Source organism: Narcine bancroftii, chromosome 3 (genome assembly GCF_036971445.1).
Source record: "Narcine bancroftii isolate sNarBan1 chromosome 3, sNarBan1.hap1, whole genome shotgun sequence".
NCBI lineage: Eukaryota > Metazoa > Chordata > Chondrichthyes > Torpediniformes > Narcinidae > Narcine > Narcine bancroftii.
The window spans coordinates 371,176,547-371,198,877 of record NC_091471.1 but is presented as its reverse complement, the minus strand read 5'-3'; the positions used below and the strand labels follow the sequence as shown (position 1 = coordinate 371,198,877).

Here is a 22,331-nt window from a genome sequence, read left to right as displayed (position 1 = left end):
CCCTGGCAACATTTTTGTAAATATTCTCTGCACTCTCTCTATCTTGTTAAAATCCTTCCTATAAATCGGTGACCACAACTGCAGACAGTTCTCTAAATTTGGCCTCCCCAATGCCTTGTACAGTTTCATCATTACTTCCCAACTCCTAGATTCTATGCACTGATTTATATCGGCAAGACTACTAAAGGCCTTGGTCACCACCCTATCCACATGTGCTCCAACCTTCAGGGAACAATGCACTGTTATTCCTAGATCTTTCTGCTCCACTGCATACTTCAACGCCCTCCCATTGACCACATATGTCTTGCTTTGATTATTCTTTCCAAAATGAAGCACCTCACACTTATCAGCATTAAACTCCATCTACCATCTTTCTGCCCACTCCTCTAAGCAGTTTAAATCCCTCTGCAATCTTTGAAAACCCTCTTCATCATCCATAATTCCCCCCTATTTTAGTTTCATCTACATAGTTACTAATCCAATTTACTGCCCCATCCTCCAGATTATTCATATATATGACAAACAGCAACAGTCCCAATATCGAACCCTGAGGTACACCGCTTGTCACCGGCCTCTATCTGACAAACAATTATCTTCTACTGCCCTCTGGCACCTTCCTTCCAGCCACTGTCGAATCCATTTGACTATCACCAAATCAATTCCCAAGGACTTAGCCTTCCTAACTAACCTCCCATGCGGAATCTTATCGAAGGGTTTACTGAAGTCCATATAGACAACATCCATTGCTCTACCCTCATGAATATTCCTAGTCACCTCTTCAAAAAATTCAACAAGATTGGTCAAACACGACCTTACACGCACGAATCTGTGTTGAGTGTCCCCGATCAGACCCTCTCCCTCCATATACTATCTCTAAGGAAGCTTTCCATCAATTTACCTACCATATTTGTCAAACTTAAAGGCCGATAATTGCTAGGCTTGCTCCTCGAACCCTTTTTAAACAAAGGAACCACACGCGCAACACGCCAATCCTCCGGCACGATACCCGTCTCTAATGAAAAATCACTGCCGGATCCTCCACTATTTCCTCACTAACTTCTCTCAAGGTCCTGGGGAAAATCCTGTCAGGTCCTGGAGACTTATCCACCTTTATATGTTTCAAAAGCTCCAGTACTACCTCTTTCTTAATCACTCTAGCCTCCATATATACCCCCTTTGCTTCCTTTACCCTGCACAGTTCAATATCCTTCTCCTCAGTCAGTACTGAGGAAAAGAAATTGTTCAAGACCTCCCCCATCTCTTTTGGCTCCACACACATTTGTCCTTTCTGATTCTCTTTTGGACCAATTTTGTCTCTCACTTTCCTTTTGCTACTTACATATTTGTAGAAACCCGGCTTGCTGTCGCCACCTCGTACACAACAGAGAAATCTGTATCAGTAGGCAGTACTATTTTTTAACTTCTGACTTGATGCTTATTATATTTCATTGGCTTTGTATTTTACTGGCACAATGACAATAAAGTTGAATCTAATCTATTGATTGATCTTCTTTGATCTCTCTCCATTATAGGTTGTTTACATGTGTTATCTGTTTCCACTTCTATTATCTGTTTTCATGTCCGCGCTCTGTACCAATTCGTGGTAATTGGGTTAGGGTTAGGGTTAGAAAAAGGAATCTCAAGATTGTATGTGATGTCGTGTGTGTACTGTTACGAGCCCAGTGGCCTCAAAACCCAGCAGCAATAGATCTTCACTAAGACCTATGGTTATTTAAACAAAAGTTGCTTTTAACTATCTTTAAACATGAAAACAGAGTCACACTTTAACTTATCACTCTTGACTTCACTCACCTAACTTAACCTCCTTCTAATTCGAAGCGCACGTGCCTGTAAGGTGTGTGCAAGTTCAGAAAAGTTCATTGATTCACAGTCCAATCTCACTTCTCATTCCTCCAAGTTCACTGGTTGCAGGCCACTCTTATACTGGGCACAGAATTGAACATTTATAAAATTCACCAGGCTTTGGTGCTCGAAAGGTGAATGGTTACCACTCGGGAAGGTTCTTGTCAGTTTTCAGAGAGAGATTTGTTGTTCCGGGACATCCACAACTGATGTACTTCCGTCAGTCACTTCCGTGACTTGCTGGCGAAACTTTCCCCTTCAGGGTTCTCCAGATGATAACCTCTTGCTTTCAGGTCACTCCAGAGTTGCTTTTTGTTTCTCTTATTTCAAGTGAAACATTAAACAGCCAGTCCTCTCCTCATGCATGAGCCACCAGGGCTGAACTAAGCCCTCGCGACCCATCTTCCAAGTGGGGTTTTCCACAAGCTTGCCAGCTTGTCCTGCTCCAGTCCCAGCTGCTGCTGCTGACTGTAAAACTGCACAACTGATCTCCCTCTCTCTCCTTCTGAGAGAAAACCTGTTTGACTTGCAAAACCACATGACCCTCCTAGAACAGCAAGTTCCACTCCGCCCAGTCTGCGGCTCCGACGAGTTCTTTCATCTGTTGCCTTCTTGTAAACAACAATCCATGAGTGAAGTCTCTTGGGCACACTCCAAAACTTTTGCAAAGACTCTAGGCACTGACATGAGCTGAGCGCCAGTATTTTCAATAAGATCTGTTTGGTATGTGACCTCCACTAAAAAACCTGCCCCAATTTTTTATTTCCCCGAAACCTGGCCGATACACTCTTCGACTGTGCGCAACCACACACTCGATGGCCACACGAGGTATCCTCGAGACAACCACGTGATCTGTCACAGGGCTCTGATCATCAACCTGAATCTCATTCAGCTTGTTACAAACCGACCCACGCGATGATGGGTTGAAGACAGCTGGCCTTTTTATGGTGCAATCCCGCATGAAAGCCAGCTCAAGGGGAAAAAAAAGGTGAATGTACTTGTTCTGGTGACGGCCTCATCTGCGGATCCAGCGAGAGTTGGGAGCTGTCTTCTGGAGGGAGGGAGGGAGGGCGGGGCGGGCCGGGAGGGAGGGCCAGGGGTGCCCTCGTGACGTCCAACCTGTCCGAAATAAAACTTCTCACACATGAGTCTCTTTAAAACTGATGACACGACAAGCTTTATTTACAAGTCTGCAGAGTTGGACTCAACTGGCTTCTCAGCAGTTGAGCCCCGATACATACAGTGCATTGATTTTTATACCCTTGTTGTTTGCCCTTCCCCTTCTTATTAATACTGTTTTAATTGGTTAGTATTGCAAAAGCATTCTAAGTACAACTGCATTTTTAATGATCGCGTTCGTTACGTACGCTGCGAACTCTACACACACTAAATTCTGTTTCTCACCCTTCTTATCAATCTTTTGTCTCCTGCATGTCTCTCACTATGACCATGAAAAGATAGGTTTAAAAAAAAAACATATCCAGCTGAACTTTTTGTCCTTGGCTGCTAGTAAGCTCCCTGTCCGTTCTGGCTTCCCTTTTTAGGATTAATCATCACATTTTAACTTGAGCCATTTGAACCTAAGTTCTCTATCTCTAACACAACCCACGTGCCGGCAAGTGAGAAATCGACATGCCCTCCCTCCCAAAAGGACAAAACAAGTTAGCCATGACTCAGATCAAGGGGGTAATGAGCCTTTCGAGACCAATCACAGTGGCTCTTGTCCTGTATCTGGACACACTTTCAGATTTGAGCTGGAGGGGAGGGAGGGGAGGGGAGGGAGGGGAGGGAGGGGAGGGGAGGGAGGGTCCGCTCCACTTGCACGCGCTTTCAGTGGCGTTCCTTTTCTGAAGGAGGTGGAGCCCGGGGCGGCTGGAAGCTGGAGCGGCTTCGGCTGTGCACTGGCCTTCGGACCTTGATTGGGGGTCAGTGCAGTGGTGCCGAGACGGAGAAGCTTGGTCTCCCTGAAAAGCCCCAGAGAGACAGGGGGATTGCAGAAATACAGCAAGGACAAAGCCAGGAGCTTTACTTACGTTCTTCGTGCATTGATCACACTTCATGTCGTCTCCCTGTTCTTTTGCCCAAGAATGTCGAGCTCCGGAGTTGCCCTTGCAGTTCGAATTCGAGCAGCCTAGTAACACAAAGAGGCTGCTTTGAAGTTGAGGAGACGCCAGGCTCGGCGCTGAACGTCTCTCCCTCACGCCAGCTCAGACAAGCGGTCCAAGGCTCCCGTCGCATCTGCCGACCGATCAAGGAAGATTGGTCCACGACAGCAAGAGCCAAACCCGTCCGGGATCGTCCCTTGGCTCCGCGGGGGGGGGGGGGGGGGGGGGGCACTGTTCCAGGCGCCGGCTCGTGCGCTCGGGTCGGGAGAGGGAGGCAGGGACAGGCGGCGAACCCAGGCATTCAAGACCCCCCCCCCCGCCCGTCCGCCCGCCTGCCGCAAACACGCCCCGTCACTGAGCCGGAGCGGAGCCGCCTCCTGGCTCCGGACATTGCGAACCTGATTCACGGCACGTCTCTGGGAGGCAGCGCCGACGTGGAGCGCATCAGCCTCCCAATGCGCTGCTCTCCGACGCGGGCACACCTGCCCAGCTCGCCATCCCCAGCCTTTGGGTTCACCTTCGGCGGCTGCCAATCAACGCGCTCCAATCCCGTCGCCCGAAGCCGTTCTGCCGGCACCTCTCCGGCCCCACACGGTGCGACCGGCTTCCCTCCTTGCTTCGGCAGCGACGCCTTCTCATCGCACAAGCGGCTGGCGGAGGCGGAGCCCAGTCTCCGGCAGAAGGGAAGAGGAAGGAGTCCTGGCGAAAGCTCCTCCCCTTGGCGGCCGGCGACTCTCTGGGTTCAAGGAGAAGAGCAGCGGACCGGGCGGTAACGAGCAAAGATCAAGGGGGCACTTGGAACGGGTTCTTCCCCTCCAGGTGCCTCTCGGCTCCAGTGGCCGCTCCTTCTTCTGGTTCCGGCGCGAAACCTCGTCTTGCAAAGGTGCAAATCGAGTGGAAACTGCGCGGAGGAGAGAAATGACCGGGGCGGAGCCCGAGGGAAAGGAGAAGAGCGGGAACCCTCGGGCCGTCTCGACGCAGAGAGGCGAGGGCTCACGTCTCACTTCCAACACACTCGGCCATCACTGGGGTCGCTCGAGTTCGGGCTGGGCAAACGCTCAGCTCTCACGCATTGACCAGCTGCCCCGAGCCCACGTCCTCCCCGGTCGTGTCTCGAGCACGATCGTGCGACGACTGCGAAACCTCTTTGGAGCCACGACGCGGCGAACAGAATGGTCGCAGACCGTTCAACGCGAACGCGAGACGGGCATCCAAGAAGGAGGATTAGAAGGAAGGATAAATGACTTGTCGAGCATTCACGGGTCTTGGCAGACCAGCTGAATTCTGTTATATATATAGAATTTAGGTTAAAATGGCTTAAGTTAAAATGTGATGATTAATCATAAAAGGGGAAGCCAGAATAGACGGGGAGCTTACCATAAAAGTTCAGCTGGACAATGTTATAACAGACAGAGATCTTTCAGGGTCACAAAGAGACATGTAGGAGCCAAAGATTGTTAAAGGGGTGAAAAACAGAATTTAGTGTGTGCAGAGTTCGTAGTGGACTTGACTAACATGATCATTACAAATGCAAGTGTACTTAGAATGATTTTGCAAAAACTAACCAATTAAAACAGTGTTAAAGAGGAGGGGAAGGACAAGCAAAAAAGGTATAAAAATCAATGCACTGTATGTATCGGGGCTTGACTGGTGAGAAGCCAGTTGAGTCCAACTCTGCAGACTTGTAAATAAAGCTTGTCGTGTCATCAGTTTTAAAGAGACTCATGTGTGAGAAGTTTTATTTCGGACAAATTCCAAGGTTAAAGTCAAAAATTCGAGCTCTCAGAGTTGGGCGTGACACGAGTGAAGGGTCGCCTAATTGGTCCATCGGGAAAGGTTTGGTGGAGAGAATGAGATACTTTCCTTTGGGAGTAGAGTCAGGAAATGCCACAGCTTTGTCTCTGAATAGTTCAGTCCTTGTAAAATTATAAAGGATCTTGAAATACTTTATACAGGAGAAATGAAAGAAACTCCAGGCTGACATCATATGACAAAAGGTTGTGGTTGGATGGAAGAGGGCGAGCAAAAGGCCATGCAGTTGAGATAATGGGGCGGAACAAGAAAGTCTGCAGACCCTGCGATTGACCATGCAGTTGAGCGAATAAATGGTTGGTTCTGGTTCTCAGGACAAGAAGGAACTGCACGAGAGACCAGAGTCACCGAGGCCTGGGGCAAAGAACAGACCTTCAGAGCACCGACTCCGTGCTAAATCATTGAGCACCCATTTTAGACTCGTTCGACTCTTCCGGCATTCCCACGAGATGCCCCCGTATTTCTATCACTGATAGGAGGGGCGACGATGGCCAATTCGCCAATCGAGCTCCACTTCCCAGCCTGGGGTAAGAACTCAGAGCACTTCGGGTCAATGCACAGTCACAGGGAGAGCAAGCAAACGCCATCGGCCAGAGGTCAGGATTGAACCTGGGGAACTGAAGCTGTGAGACCGTCGTGGCACCACTGTGCTGGATGGACAGAACAAGGGGATCACGAGAAATGATGGTCATCTTGGAACAATCTTGGAGGTATTAAAGCTGGTTTATCAGAGAGTGTTCATGAGAAAAGTGTGGTGGAGGTGGTTGGCGTGTTAAAATTCCAATAATCTGGCACCCTTGGAACTTGGCAGATTTTACAAATTACTGAATGCATTAACACTCAAACCGATTTTATTTCACACCAGACTCGGACCACCCAATTCAGGAACAGCTGTTGCCCCTTCACCATTAGACTCCTCAACAACAACCTCAATCAAAGATTCATTTAAGGACTCTCACTTTTGCACTTTATGGATTTTTTTTCTCTCCCTGTGTTGCAGTTTGTTCACATTTATTGGACAGGATACTATTTCTAATTGAGCTCGTGAGTTTAAAGTGAACGGGAAATAGACCAACACACCAACCACAAAATGATGTCTGTTCCTGATCCCTGGTATTCTGAACTCCAATGCACACCTGTCCCATGGCCCTGGACACAACCTGGACTCCCAGGTTTGACCACATATCCCACTTGGACTCTGGCTCAGATTCTGGACTCGTGAGTAAGCCTGTTGCCAGACCATCAGGATTTGCAAACAACGGAATGTTGGACGATTGAAGTTTGATTGAGCAGTCTTCCAGAAGTTGTTTGATAAACTGCTCTCAAATGGGCTTGTCAATAAGGTTGAAGTCCTTGGAATTAAAGGGCAGGAATAACATGGATACAAGTTTGGATAATAGATAGGAACAATAAATTGGAAGAACAGTGGTCTTTTGGGCTGAAGGAAGTATCCAGTGGAATTCCCAAGGAGTCACTCCCAGTCCCACTGTTTTCATATCGCTCTAATTAATACTTCGACTTGCGTGCAGTTGACTCAAAACCTGCTGCTGTATTCAATTCAAAGGATAGCAATAGACTTTTGAGGACCTTTCGATAGGCTCGTGAAATAAATGAACACGTGACAGAGGAAATGCAGCGTTATATATCGTATGGAAGAATGAGAACAAAAATAAGAGGGCACCGTTTTGGTATAAGATATATCTAGGAACATAGGTGCATACCTTGTTTGAAAAATATCAAGGCAGTTTGAGGGAAAAAAAAAGGTGTACTGGCACCCAAGCACAGAGTACAAGATCAAGGAAATTGTGATAAACCTTTGAATAACTGATTGGCAATAGCTGGTGTATTGTGTTCAATCCTTGGCATAACACTTCAGGAAAAATGCAAATATTTTAGTGAAGGTTCAGAAGAGATTTTCGAAAGGACAAATTATGCCAATCAATTAGAGAAACTTTGGTAGTTTTCCTTGGAAGGTTCCAAGAGGTAGCAGTATTTCAAATGATGAAGTGTGTGGGCAGAGCAGAAAGCTCACAGAATGGCTAAGAATTTGGGGGCTGAAAATGGAAGCAAGTCCCACAAGTGACACAAGTGGGAAAGATCTGGAATTCACTGCTTGTGGTGATGTGGAGCATTCGAAAGTGAGCTGGATGAATGAATTTCCAGGTTGAGTGCACTGCAATTTAACTGGATACAGCGAGGTCAAAAAGCAGTTCTTAAAATAGGCCACGTGCATGTTTTTTCAGGAGATAAAGAATAAAAATAAGAGATGTACAGATCTTTGAACACATACGACTGTGAGTTGGTGACATTTTATATAATTGGGCCAGGAAGAAAGAGACAGTGAAACAACAGAGAACAAAAAAACTCAGGGACGTCTAATAGAAAAGTTAGGAAGTCAATGCTCAGTAGATTGACAGTTATAGGAAGGAAAGTAGATTTTCTGTATTTGTCAGAAAACAATGTCCCATTGATCTTTTGGTGCTTCTGTAAAGAGCTGTACAATAGTTTTTCTAAGCGAAAGTAAGATGATTTTGTCATTAAAACATATGACTCGATAATGCAGTTTTTAAATCTATCAGTGGCTGCATACAAAATGTATAAATGTGAATTTCAGAGATGTAAAGTATTATTTTTGAGAACATAATGATGTGTTGATGCATTGATTTTCCCCTAAGATGATAACATTTTAAGTCTGGATTTATTGGCATGGATGCTGCAAAATGATATACTGAAAGCACATACCACTCACCTCTCTAAATCCAATATCTATTGGATTATCTGATGCGAGTGCCAAAAGAGACTGTTGTTATCAGTGGGACGCCCTATCATACTTGCAAATGCTTTTTGCTGCATCTTATTTCCAATGATGTCTTATGCTGTTATTTTGTATTTCTATTACAGATCCATTTAAAAGCCATCACTTAAGAAACTTGCATTCTATATTGAGTATTATTGGTCATCAGAATGGCATACATGATTGTAGAGGAGAAAACAAATTCAGCCCTACGTCTTACAAGGTCTCCGGGTATTAGATCCTGGTCTGTGTTAGTTGGTAAGAGAATAGTAATCAAATCAGCTTGATTCAGATTGTAGCATTCTCATTTCAAACCCTTAGAATGTAGGTTTAAATTCAATGTTATTGTAGTCTAAAGGCACTTACTGAAAGTTATCTTCTGAGTGTACATTCGTATCTGCCGCATTTAGTGTTTCAGGTGAATACTAAAGATTATATGGGATTAATTATGAATTAATTAATTGAATGGAGTGCTTTTGACATGTTTCAACAATTAAAATAATTGTTTCAGACTATAGCAACAGTTGAGATTAACCCCATAAGGGCACCATTAGGGAATAATGATCAATTAAATACATTTTCTCTTCTACAGGAATTGGTTCTGTTGGTTTAGCAGCTGCCTACTACAGTACAGGTAAGAAAAAAAAAAACAGAATCTACACTCATTGGATATTGTTCTGATTGTTGTACTTTGAAATTGGGAAAACAAATATTTGCAATTTTTTTAAGGTCAACAGGAATCTAAAAAAAAATCAGTTCACAGGAATAAAAGATGGATATCAGAGATAAGTGTAATATATTAGCTTAGATTGATGCGCAATTTTTTCTGAAGTTTTTTGTTGGTTGTTAAATTATAGATTTAATATGAGAGTCGAGTAAAATGTAGGAATGAATACTGAAGAGAAATGAGTATTGAAGGATCTTCTGGCCCATCAATTCAAATAGAATATTGGACATATGTGCTTTGACATGTCTAATTTCCTGAGGTTTGATGTGTCTGTGTGATTTTGTGGTTAGATATAGACCCAGCAAAATCACCACCCAAATGTTTTTATATCGTCAAAATTGTTATGCCCAAGTATAAAGTTTTTGTGCAAAATAGGTGTCCAATAAGTCTGTGGGTTAAAAAAATTTTTGAACTTTGTTCTATTTCATCATGGGTACACAATTAATAGGAATATTAAATTAATGGATAATCTGGACCTGGATTAACATTGATCTCTGTGATGCTGCATTGTTGATAGCAGGTGTGAGTTCCAGACAAATAGACTGGATAGGAAATATAGTTGTGCAAAACATTACTTACTGTCATCAATGCAATTAAGATTATTTATGAAAGATAAGAACATCAAATAAATGTATATTTATTATTTGCAGACAGTTGGGCATGGAAATTGTTCTATGTGGCTGGGTGCTTTTTTGTGGCCATACAAAACTTGGAAGACTGGGAGGTAGGAAAGTACTTGTCTATTTAAAGTTTGCCTTAAGCTTTTCTATTTATTTAAAGCTGATACCTTTTCTGGTTTTCAGGAAGTTATGTTTGACAAGGTTAAAGGAACTGTAATTCTTAAAAACTTTAACCTTTATACAAGAATATTGACCATGTGGAGTAGCAGTCAAGAGCAAGGTGAGGAACTAACTGGTATCTCTTACTTCAAACAGCTTTTCAACTTTAGTGAAAAATTCTTTGAATGTCATGATAGAATTTCAAACATACGGCATAATAACAAGCCCTATCAGCCCACAAGCCCGTGCCGCCCAATTACACTCAATTGACTCACACCCCTGGAAACCAGAGCCCCCAGAGAAAATCCACGGGAACGTATCAACTTCTTAGACTGTGCCGGATTCAAACCCCGGTCACTGGCGCTGTAATTGGGTTGTGCTAACTGCTGCACTAACCGTGTTGGACTTGATCTTAAAAATATATTGAGGTGGAGGAATTAACTGCTCTTTTTGTTAATTGTGTTTAGTTCATATGCTTTGCAAGAAGTTGTATTCATATTTTTTAAACTATCTAAAATATTGAGGAAAGGTTAAAACAAAAATTGGGTCCTTAATATAGAGATGAACACCTTCATGCAAACTTTCACAGCAGACATCACCTTAACACAACTTGAGCCACCCCCCCCCCCCCCCCCCCCGTTATCATATTCAAAATAAATTTAGCCCCATAATTTTGTACTTTTTTGGTAAGTTCTATTTCATTGACTCACAGCCTCTATTTACAGTTGTGGCACAGCTTCATCATATTCGTGATGTGTCTGTAGAGGAAGAAAGAATCCGTTATTTGGGCAAAGGTTATGTTATAGTACTGAGATTTGCAACTGGGTTTTCACATCCCCTGACTCAAAGTGCAGTGCTAAGCAATCAAAGGTAAACTCTTCATGTTTCTTAAGACATTATGGATCGTGAACTTTATTAATCCAAGTGACACTAATTTCGTGTTGGAGAAATTAAAAAAAAGGTTTATATTGATACAATTTCACACCTCCTTGCTGAACTACTCACTTTTGTTCATCAAATTATTTTCCACAAAATGTAAGCATGCACAAAAAACTCCATAATTGCTGAAGGTTTCATGGTAATATTGACAATGAATAGCATCCCTGCCATTTAATCTTTCAATGTTGGGGATTTATTTTGTGAGCAATCCTTCAGCTCATTCCCCTTCCAGAGTTCTCCCTTTTTTCCCTCACATAATGAACTCTGAATGAAGTTTCTTCAAGCCCATATGAACTCTGTAAACGTTATGCCCAACTTGTATTCATTGTCCCAGAAAGTGACGAATGTCTGTCCCCATTTTCCAGTCAACTGAAAAGAAGACGTGTTGATTACAAGAATATGGTTTTCAGGGAGGTGTTGCAAAGATCAGTTGGCTGGGCTTGTGTTGCTGCTCCAAATGTACCATTCGACACAAATTTTGCATTTTTAATTTATTATAATTTTCTTCTTCTCAGTGATGTTGGTGCCATTGCAGAAATAATAATTACATTCCTAAACCTGAACAAATCTGCTCCTGATGAGAAACAAGAACTATCTCCAGACAGCAGTGATGGTAACTGGCAGTGACAATGAAAACAACTGAAGATAAAAGGCAGAAAGCTTTCATGGACATTAAGAACACAACCAAAGGCTTTTAGCATCTGACAGTGTTGTGAAACATTAAAAATGTATAAACACAAAAATTAAGAAACTGCACAGTGATCCATGAGTGTCTCATATTTAACAACCTGCAATAGAGCAAACCTATTTCTTGGCAAAATAAATTTTTAATTCTATTGTTGCTAATATGGACAACTTGCTTTGACAGTTTGTTGCTTTAATTCAGTGTATAGGTACTCCTGACTTGCAACCTATGTGACTTATGTCCATCTACACATACGTCCGAATTTTTAAAAGATATAGAGAAGAAAAAAATTAAAAATTTACGCCGTTTCTGTTGTATTTGACAAACTACAACAGGGATACTGGGCACGTAAGAGACAAAATGTGCATACTTGTTAGTTGGCGTCCTGGGGTCCATAGGCTGGATGCAGCCATCTGGATTCCTGGGTGCATGTGTGGAGAGTTCACGTATTGGAGTTTGGTTGGCGCACGCACTCGAGTTAAGTGCTAGGAAGTTGGGCCTGGGGAGAATGTGCGCCATAGCCCCGACTGGACACCAGGCAGGTACTGCTTCCTGTGGTAGGGACAGCAGCAGTTCCACACGTGGGCTTTGGTGGCCTAGCATTGCTCTTGGGCTACTAAATTTGCATGCTGGAGAAGCTCAGCAGGTCAAACAGTGTCCATTATCGAGGAAAGATCCAATCTGGGGTATCATTATCTGTGGACCCTGGGACGCCAACTAACAAGGTAAGTATGCACATTTTGTCTCTTACATACCCTATATCCCCGTTATAGTTGGTTTTAAGACTTCGGTGCTCCATGCACATGAGCAAAATTCTGACTTGTGTCCATTTTGAAATACTACAGTCCTTCAATCCCAATTACGGTGGTAAGAGAGTCCCTGAATGATAAAGAGTGCAAACTGTAAGAAATAACAGCCTCAGAGAATTGACATGAAGACACATGTTTGGTATTTAAGTTTGATTTTTACAGTTCAATAAGGCAGCACAATGGAGATGCAGAAAGTCACATGTTCCCCCTTTGACAATTGGGTATTCCCATTTCCTTCCACATGCAAACATTCAAAAGATCCTTGCTATGGCACTTGCATGTCTATTTAACTACAAATGGCTTGATCCAATGACATACATAGAAAATTTGAACACATTTTCAGGGTGCTTGGCTGCATATACATTAAAAGCGGGCACATTTTATCGCTATGTGTATGTACATTAGTACGCCTCCTAGTGATGTGAGGATGACATTGTGCTAATAGATTCATAATTTCTACACAGGCATCTCTCCCAACTTTAAAAAAATCGTATTATTGCTGCGCTGTATTTTCATGGCAAACAATGAGCAGCTGGAGGGACCCAACAGGTCATGCAGCCTCCATGGAGAGAAACAGTCAACTTTTCAGGTTGGGGTCCTTTCTTAAGTCAAAGGAAAGGGGAGATATTAGTGTGGGGGGGGGGGTGGGGGTGAAGGTAAAAATTAAGGTAAGAGAGGTGGAGTAAACAGGTAGGGGAAGAGACGACAGGGGTATTTAGTTGTGTAGAATTTTCCAACAATTTACATACATTCGCTATAGATCTGGCTGTTTTTTTTGGAATTACTGCAATATTTTGCCTGCACTTCTCTGAAATATCCTCATGTACAGTTACTGTCTCTGCGCAGATTAGTTGTGGAAGGGGCATTTAAAGGTCACAATCCAGCCAAAAACATGACCATCAGAGGAAACTGGCATTCTGTAAATGATAAAGATGCACTGAAAGGACTTAATTGTGGACCACTTTACAGACTATAAAGGTGTGCATTCAAGAAATAAATTTGCCATGCTTGCTATTTGCTCCTTTTGAATTGCTAGAGCAACAAGGTGAAAGAATTTCACGACAGGAGAATAGATGGATCCGACAAAAACAGATTTAACTTCTGACTGAAACAAGGAACAGTATGATAATCTGGGACCACACAAGAACCTCAGACCAACACTTGCAAGAAGTAATCTTAAATTCATGATTCAGAAAATGCAACATATCACAAGCCAAATGGAAAGTGCTATCTTCATGCCTTCATTGCATTGTACTTGCACTGTCTTTGCAATTAAAAGTCGGAATAAAGCATACATTTCTGCAGTTCCCAGTTGTGTTTCTCAAAAACAAGTGCAAATTAAGCGCAAAAGTGACCCTTCAAATTGCAGGAGTAATTTATGTGCACAGACTCAAATTTCAATGTGAAGACACAAGGTGAAAACCAAGGAAAACTAGTCCAACACTTGCATTCAAACAATTTATTAACAGTTATTCTTTCACATCAGGAAATTTTAACATTTGATTAAATTATAAGTCAAATTTAAATTGAATATTTAATAAGATAAATATGTGTTAACACCATTTTTAATATTATTAATTAAATCAGGTATGTTGAAACAATCATGTCTTGGAATTGTTATTACGCAGACATATTACAAACGTGTCCCTGTTACTTTATCACAGTCTTTAATCTTTGAGAAAAGTTTTTCAATTTTTCCATGTCTCAATATAACCAATTCTCTCCCTGGTATAGATTTTTTTTTAAAAGTTTGACTGTGTTTGACTGAAGTTATGCATTAAACAGAGCAGAATAATGGACTGAAGGTGATAGGTATGTTTCTGCTGAATCAATTCAACTGTTCACTGAAGCTGAATTGTGGTTATTGTAATTCCTTCTATCGGATTTTATGCATTTTTCCCCTTCAGCAGTTGAGATGGTGTCCATCTCACGATAGCTCAGTAGATCTCCCACTGCCTGACCTGAGCATCTGCAGTCTCCTGTGTGCCTCCAGGATTAACTCTATGTATTCTATTGGGCCTGGTAAATCTTGGTGATCTAAATGTACTCATTTCATGGTAATTTCTTGCCTATTAATTATGTGTAGGATAAACCTTGAATTTGGATTACTGTAACTCCACAAATTCAGACGTATTTAAATTAATTGAATCAATATACTGACTTTTTCTGGAGGAAAAAGAACAAACTTTATTTAATTGTCATTGATGCTAAGGTTTCATCCATATCTTGCACGAAGTTTTGCAATCTCATCAAAGCTGGGTTAACGTATTCTTCCATCCACTCTTCCACAGTATCTGGAAAATAGATTCTTTCCATTGCTTTTTGCAGGTTATTTACTGCTGTCTCCCAATGTGAACAGACACTAGAAGACATTGATTACCCATTATTATTTAGCGTAATGTTTCAGCTTAATTCAGATAACTGGTTAATTGCAGATCAATAAAGTTACATTTCAGGATTGTCAATGCATCTTAAATTGTGTAAACTAAAGGACAGACAAAATAAAATCATACCCTCTCACTTCTCCTTCAAAATTCTGAATTATACCGGGGTGGACATACTTTTTCTTTCTATGGTATTTACTGAACCATCCTTTGATATATCTAATGAATGAAAGAAGATGAGGATGTAACCAAAACAGTGACATAGTTTATAATCTACATGATTTTGTTTCAAATATCAAAAAACATCCCAGAAAAATCCAAATGCCTCTTGACTATTTGTTTACATTTTATCAAAATGTACTAATTTATATGATCTAATAATTGTGACTGCTGTATCATTTTATGATTCCATGTTAAGTTTTTTAAAAAGCCCAATGTCCTTGGGGGTTTGTTTGCTAGCGCTGTTGGGGAAAGGTTCAAACTAATGTGGCGAGGGATGGGAACCAGTCCAGAGAGTCAGAGGGGTGCAAAATGAGGAGAGAAGCAAAAGATAGCAAGGCAAAAAGCAATAATGAATGACAGGCAGGTAAGACCGGGGTGAAAATCAAAAAGAGATACTTATGTACATAATGGTAAAAGGGATAAGAGTGTGGCTCAAGTAAGTCTGAAGGTCTTGAGTCTCAATGAAAGGAGCATTCGTAATAAAGTAGATGAATTGAATGTGGAGATAGCTATTAATAACTATGATAGAGTGGGGATCACAGAGACGTGGCTTCAGGGGGACTGTGACTGGGAGCTGAACATTCAGGGTTACTCGACATTCAGGAGGGATAGACAGAATGGAAAAGGAGGTGGCGTAGTGTTGTTGGTTAGGGAAGAGGTGAATGTGATAGAAAGGAAGGACATTAGCTGGGAGGATGTGGAATTATGTGGGTAGAGCTGCGAAACACAAAGGGGCAGAAGACGCTAGTGGGACTTGTGTACAGGCCATCTAACACGAGCAGTGAGGTTAGGGAGGGGATTAGGAAGGAAATTAGTCATGCGTGCAACAAAGGGACAGCAGTTACAATGGGTGACTTTAATCTACATGTAGATTGGGTGAACCAAATGGGTAAGGGTAAGGAGGAAGAGGTTTTCTTTGAATGTAAGTGGGATTGTTTTCTAAATCAACATGTCAAGGAACCGACAAGAGAACAAGCCATCCTGGACTGGGTATTGAGTAATGGAGAAGGGTTAATTAACAATCTTGTTGTGAGGAACCCCTTGGGAAAAAGTGACCACAATATGGTGGAATTCTTCATTAGAATGGAATGTGACAGAGTTGATTCAGACACAAAGGTTCTGAACTTGAAGAGGGTATGAGATGTGATTTGGCTAAAATAGATTGGCAAATAGTACTTAAATAACTAATCTTCAGGAAATTGTTGAGGATTGGGATCTAATATGAGGGAGGGAATAAAGGAAATAATTTTAAGTCGAGAGGTTGTATTAGTTAAATTGCATGGATTAAAGGCAGATAAATCCCCAGGGCCGGATGGTCTGCATCCAAGAGTGCTGAAGGAAGTAGCCCTGGAAATAGTGGATGCATTAGTGATAATTTTTCAAACCTCCTTAGATACTGGATTAGTTCCTGAGGATTCTCTTCAAGAAGGGAGGGAGGGAGAGAGAAACCGGGAAACTACAGACCAGTTAGCCTGACGTCGGTAGTAGGGAAGATGCCATCGCAGTACATTTGGAAAGTAGTGGTATGATCGGATGGTTTTATGAGGGGAAAATCATGTCTGATTAAAAGAGTTTTTTGAGGATATAACCAGTAGAGTGGATAGGGGGGGTATCAGTGGATGTGGTATATATAGACTTAGTAAGGCATTTGATAAGGTTCCGCACAAAAGACTAGTATACAAACTTGAAAAACACGGTATAGGAGATATGGTATTAAGGTGGATAGAGAATTGGTTGAAGGACAGGAAGAAAAGAGTAAGAATAAATGGGTTCTTTTCGGAACGGCAGCCAGTGACTAGTGGGGTACTGCAGGGCTCTGTGCTGGGGCCACAATTGTTTACAATATGTATCAACAACTAAGATGTGGGAATAGATAGCAATATTTAAAAATTTGCAGACGTCACAAAGTTGGATAGTGGGATTAGCTGTGTGGAGGATGCTAGGAGGGTGCAGAGTGATTTGGACAAGTTAGGCGAGTGGGCTAGGATGTGGCAATATAATGTGGATAAATGCGACACTATCCATTTTGGAGGTAAGAACAGGAAAGACGACTATTATCTAAATGGTATCCGTTTATGAAAAGGGGAGATGCAGAGAGACTTGGGTGTTGCTGTGCATCAGTCATTGAAAGTGGGCGAGCAGGTGCAGCAGGCGGTGAGGAAGGCGAATGGAATGTTGGCATTCATAGCAAGAGGATTTGAGTACAGGAGTAGGGAGATCCTGCTGCAGCTGTACAGGGCCTTGGTGAGACCACACCTGGAGTACTGCGGGCAGTTTTGGTCTCCCTTATCTGAAGGACATCCTCACCATGGAGGGGATGCAGAGAAGGTTCACTGGACTGATACCAGGGATGGAAGGACTTGCATATGAAGAAAGGTTGGATAGACTAGGCTTGTATTTCTGGAAATATTTCTAGAGACCATATTTCTGGAGATTTATTATTTATGGAACAATTCAGACCCCCTATTTTCAGATCCAATACATTTTTTTATATCGGCTTCATGAGCCGTCACTTGACATTCTTAAAAAGAGAGCAATATTTCCAAAAGAAATGCCTATTTTATGTAGAGTCTTTCAGAGCAGGGCTTTATCTACATTCAATTATAATGCTTTTGTGGAGAATACAGCCTTGAGACTTTGTATTTAGATGATCAGAATATTAGAAGGATTAGGTGTTCCCCAATCAAAAGCTTTACATGAATCAGAGGACTCACAACCTGCTGAGGGTGAGATCAAGGCGAGTATTAGGCCAGGCATCTGGATCTCTACAAGAAGTCCAGGTATGACCTGCTGAAGGCGTCTCTGAAGCAAAGTTCAATTCCAGAGGAAGTTACAGACAGAGACAGGTACATCCCAGCAATGACAGAGAGTGCAAGCCATTACAGCCTACAAAGTGAGGGAGAACACTATAGATGGCTGTGATGCTTCATTATCCGATGAGATGAACATCTTCCATGCCCACTTTGAGAAGGAGAACCAAACAGTCACTACTAAAGTCCTTGCAAAGGTTGAAGACCCTGTGATATCTAGCCCTGAGGACAACATCTGAACATCATTCAACAGGGTGAACCCTCACAAGGAGTCAGGCCCTGATGGCATACCTGGCAGGAAACTAAAAATCTGTGCCAACTAACTAGCCAGAGTGTTCACAGACATTTTCAACCTCTAATTGCTGCAGTCAGAGGTTCCCATCGGCTTCAAAAGGGCATCAATCATCCCAGTGCCAAAAAAGAGTAGCGTGAGCTGCCTCAACGACTATCGCCCAGAAGCACTAACTTCTACTGTGATGAAATGCTTTGAGAGGCTGGTCATGGCCAGAATTAACACATACCTAAGCAAAGATCTGGACCCACTGCAATTTGTCTATCGTCACAATCGCTCTAGAGCAGATGCAATATCGCTGGCTCTCCACTCAGCTCTGGATTACCTCGAAAACAACAACTCATACATACAGCTACTCAACGTAGACGACAGCTCAGCCTTCAACCCATTATTCCCTCAGAGCTGGTCAAGAAGCTACAAACTCTGCGTCTCTGTACACCCCCCCCCCCCTCCCTCACTACAACTGGATTCTTGACTTTTTCATGGAAAGACCACAGACAGCACAAATTGAAAACATCTTCTCACTGATTATCAACACAGGCGTGCTCCAAGGATGTGTGCTTAGCCCAGTGCTCTCCTCACTTTACACCCATGACTGGTGCAGCTAGGCACAATTCCAATGCTATCTACAAATATGCTGATGACACCGCACTTGGCAGAATCATAAATAGTAACAAGGAAGTGTACAGAAGGGAGATAGATCAGCTTGTTGAGTGGACGCCAATAACCTTGCGCTCAACGTTAGCAAAACCAAGGAAATGATTGTGGACTTCAGGAGGAAGTCAAGGAAATACAACCCAGTCCTCATTGAGGACTCAGTAGTGAAGAGAGTCAAGAACTTCAAATTCCTGAATTCCTGAGGTTCTGTCCTGGAGCCTTTATGTTGATGTAATCACAAAGAAGGCACTCAAAAACTTCTATGAGCGTACCGCGGAGACCATTCTGGCTGGTTGCATCACTGTTTGGTGCAGAGGTGCCAACTCCCCGGACAAAAAAAAAACTCCAGACGGTTATTAACTCAGCCTGCGACATCACAGGCACCAGACTTCGCTCAATTGAGGACAACTACAAGACCCAGTGTCTTAAAAAAGCAGCCTCTACCTTCAAAGACCCCTCTCCACACTGCTACCATCGGGAAAAAGGTACAGGAGCCTAAGTACAAGCACTCAGCCGCTCAAGGACAGCTTCTTCCCCACTGCCATCAGATTCCTGAATAATCAATAAACCAAAGATAATGCCTTACTTTTCATGCACTTTTTAAAATTTATTGTGGTCAGGTGGTTTGCCCCGTGACGCTGCTGCAAAACACTGAATTTTGTGACTTGTTCATGACAATAAATTCTGATAAATATTCCCATAAATAAAAGCCAATTTCAAGTGGAACTTACAGATCCATCTTCCCTGGAGATGTTTACATTAAGAGAATTCAGAACCCTAAACGCTACAGTGGAATAGAATTCAGTATTTAAACCTTTCCCTGTAAATGTGTTAATTGCCAAAATGTGTTAATATTTAAAAAATATAGAATTCTTACATGTTTTCCTGAAGAAGTTTATCAACAGACTCCTGAAGGCAAGTGATAACTTGAGTTACATAGTCAAGGACTGCACTGCCTGGAAAATTGCCAGCATCTTCAATGCTGAAAAATAAGTACATTTTGATCTGTCAATTATAAAAACATTTATAGTAATTTTTTTAACATTAATTCTTTATTGAGAAATAGACATTCTGAAACTATATGGTAAGATCATTGATTCTCCCATTTCTGTTAAAATTCTTGGCTTTTATTAGATCGAAGAGATTTCAAAATATCCTAAATATCTTAAAGATAAATTATAACTAAACTTATTATTCATCATTCTTACAAGAATGAAATGAGTTTTAAATTTAAATTGGATAAATTTAAATTATAAATTTAGACATACAGCATGGTAACAGGCCCTTTCGACCTACAAGCCTGTGTCGCCCAATCACACTCAATGAAACTACAACCTCGATACATTTTGAAGGGTGGTAGAAAACTGGAGCACCCAGAAGAAACCCACACAGATATGGGGAAAATGTACAAACTCCTTACGGAGAGCATGGAATTCAAACCCTGGTCACGATCGCTGGGCTGTAACAGTGTTATGATAACTGCTCCACTAACCGTGCCTCCCCAGTGACTTTTGACACTGTCAAATTACAGCAGCGATAAACATTCTCTTTTGTTTCATGTGATTGACTTACAATTTGCATCTGCTTGGTCACATTTTACTGAACAGATGAAATATTCTATCAACATTTCTGACAATGACCCTTCATAAAGATGATTCCCTTTATCAGATTTTCTCTTAAAGGTTTTCTTATTACAAGAAAGAAAGCACCAACTTAAATTTATCCTTTTACCTCAGTAACATCCCGGCAATATACAATGCTCATTTCTCCACTTTGTTACATATTCTTCAGATTGTGAATGCCAGATTTAAATAGACTACTGCAGGATGTGCCAGAGTATACAGAAATGTTTTTGGGAGATAAATTGGGAAAGGTTTGTTAGAATAGGTCATATACAAACACTTTAAAACAGATCTTATTTGAAATAGTGGAGCTCTGTTAATGCTAGACATATCGTGGCCTCACAGCTTTTGCAAGAGCTTTAAAGAGTGCTTGAGACTTCACTAATGGATTGTTTATGAAAGGCAACAGATAAAAAAGCTTGTTGGAGCTGCATATTGTCTGGAGGAGAGCTTCCTGTTGTAAGAGTGTCATGTGGTTCTTCAAGCAGAGAGAGTCAAACAGGCTTTCTCTCAGAAAGAGAGAGGGAGACACAGAAATCACTTGTAGTGTTACAGCCAGCAGAAGTAGCTGGGACTGGAATAGGATAAGTTGGCAAGCTTATGGAAAGTCCCCTTTTGGAAGACGGCCTGGTCAAAGCCCTTGTGGTTCATGCAAGAGGAGAGGACTGGCTGTCTATTGTTTCACTTGGAATAAGAAAAACAAAAAGGAACTCTGTGATGACCTGAAATAAAGAGGTTATCATCTGGAGAACCCTGAGGGGGCAAGTTTCTTCGGCAAGACATTGAAGTGGCTGATTAAAAAGGAACCTGTTGTGGATGTTCGGCATACAACAAATCTCTCTCTGAAAACCGACAAGAACCTTACTGAGTGGTAACCATTTTCCTTTCAAGCACCAAAGCCTGGTGAATGTTATAAATGTTAAATTCTGAGCACAGTATAAGAATTGCCTGCACCAGTGAACTTGGAGGAAAGAGAAATGAGATTGAATTGTGAACCAAAGAACTTTTCTGAACACACACACACACTCATTACATCCACGTGCACTTAGAAATAGAAGGGGGTTAAGTTAGATGAAGTAAGTCAATCGTGATAAGTCAAAGTTTGATTCTATTTTCATGTTTAAAGCAACTTTTGTTTAAGTAACCATGTATCTTGGTGAATATTTATTGCTGCTGTGTTTTGGGGTCCTCTCGGTTCGTAACAAGGACAAAATTCCTTTTTGTATTTGTTTTCTCAATAACAATTGGAAGATATAAATTTTAAATAACAAAACTTCATGTAAGAATCTAATTCACCATATTTTGTTAGTGCCCTTGAAATACATCATGACAAATAGAATCTCACAAGTTACCTTGGAAAATTAATTCTCAAGCTTTTGCATCCAAGAGACTGTTTCACATATTTTTCTTCCTTTTCAGAGAACACACCTATTTAAAACACACAGTAACAGTAAGTTTTCAAATGAAGGGGAAACAATAATTTTTGATCAAGACATAGACAATTCATTTAAAATAAATTTCAAATTTGTGCCTGGGTTTATTATTTTCTCCCAAATTGACATTAGTAGAACAATTAGAGTGGAACAGAGATCTCCCAGTGAATCCATTCAAAGATAAGTGGAGATTATAGCCTTTGGTCAATCTAATTCTCAAAGAATATCATTTTGTGATTAAAGCAAGTGAAATTTCATTTCTATCAGACTTTCTATAATTGGGCTCATTCGATATTATTAAAATGATACACATAAAATATAACATTGATGTTATGGCAAATATATTTGGATGTATTAAATTAAAAATGATTCAAAACATTATCACAGCACTGATGCTG

The 22,331-nt window shown here is 41.6% G+C and overlaps 3 protein-coding genes across 11 annotated transcripts in view; 1 reads left to right on the top strand and 2 right to left on the bottom strand.

Annotated features, from left to right (window-relative positions):
* The window catches only part of narf (nuclear prelamin A recognition factor), a 48,631-nt gene extending 43,794 nt beyond the window's left edge, over window positions 1-4,837 (bottom strand). The window contains exons 1-2 of one of the 2 annotated variants that reach the window (XM_069930329.1): window positions 4,367-4,837; window positions 3,897-3,994 (exon numbers count right to left, since the gene is read on the bottom strand). In XM_069930329.1, the coding sequence (XP_069786430.1) occupies window positions 3,897-3,923 (27 nt within the window). In that variant the 5' untranslated portion in view covers window positions 3,924-3,994; window positions 4,367-4,837. The remainder of the gene's footprint in view (window positions 1-3,896; window positions 3,995-4,366) is intronic. The other variant, XM_069930327.1, reaches the window with a different exon arrangement.
* Window positions 3,702-11,865, top strand: cybc1 (cytochrome b-245 chaperone 1). Of its 3 annotated transcripts, none has more exons than XM_069930331.1 (7): window positions 3,702-3,788; window positions 8,682-8,832; window positions 9,167-9,208; window positions 9,952-10,025; window positions 10,105-10,201; window positions 10,806-10,950; window positions 11,535-11,865. In XM_069930331.1, exons 2-7 carry the CDS (start codon window positions 8,745-8,747, stop codon window positions 11,644-11,646), a joined length of 558 nt encoding a protein of 185 aa, XP_069786432.1. In that variant the 5' UTR covers window positions 3,702-3,788; window positions 8,682-8,744; the 3' UTR covers window positions 11,647-11,865. The 3 variants fall into 3 exon arrangements, with proteins under 3 accessions (XP_069786432.1, XP_069786431.1, XP_069786433.1); XM_069930330.1 differs by lacking the exon at window positions 3,702-3,788 and adding an exon at window positions 4,380-4,851; XM_069930332.1 differs by lacking the exon at window positions 3,702-3,788 and adding an exon at window positions 4,871-4,953.
* Window positions 11,866-13,957: 2,092 nt separating this feature from the next.
* LOC138759604 (hexosaminidase D-like) overlaps window positions 13,958-22,331 on the bottom strand; it is a 59,404-nt gene continuing 51,030 nt past the window's right edge. For 5 of the 6 annotated variants that reach the window (XM_069930321.1, XM_069930322.1, XM_069930324.1 and 2 more), the window contains exons 10-13: window positions 21,853-21,928; window positions 19,756-19,860; window positions 15,027-15,116; window positions 13,958-14,875 (exon numbers count right to left, since the gene is read on the bottom strand). In XM_069930321.1, the coding sequence (XP_069786422.1) occupies window positions 14,701-14,875; window positions 15,027-15,116; window positions 19,756-19,860; window positions 21,853-21,928 (446 nt within the window). In that variant the 3' untranslated portion in view covers window positions 13,958-14,700. The remainder of the gene's footprint in view (window positions 14,876-15,026; window positions 15,117-19,755; window positions 19,861-21,852; window positions 21,929-22,331) is intronic. The other variant, XM_069930323.1, reaches the window with a different exon arrangement.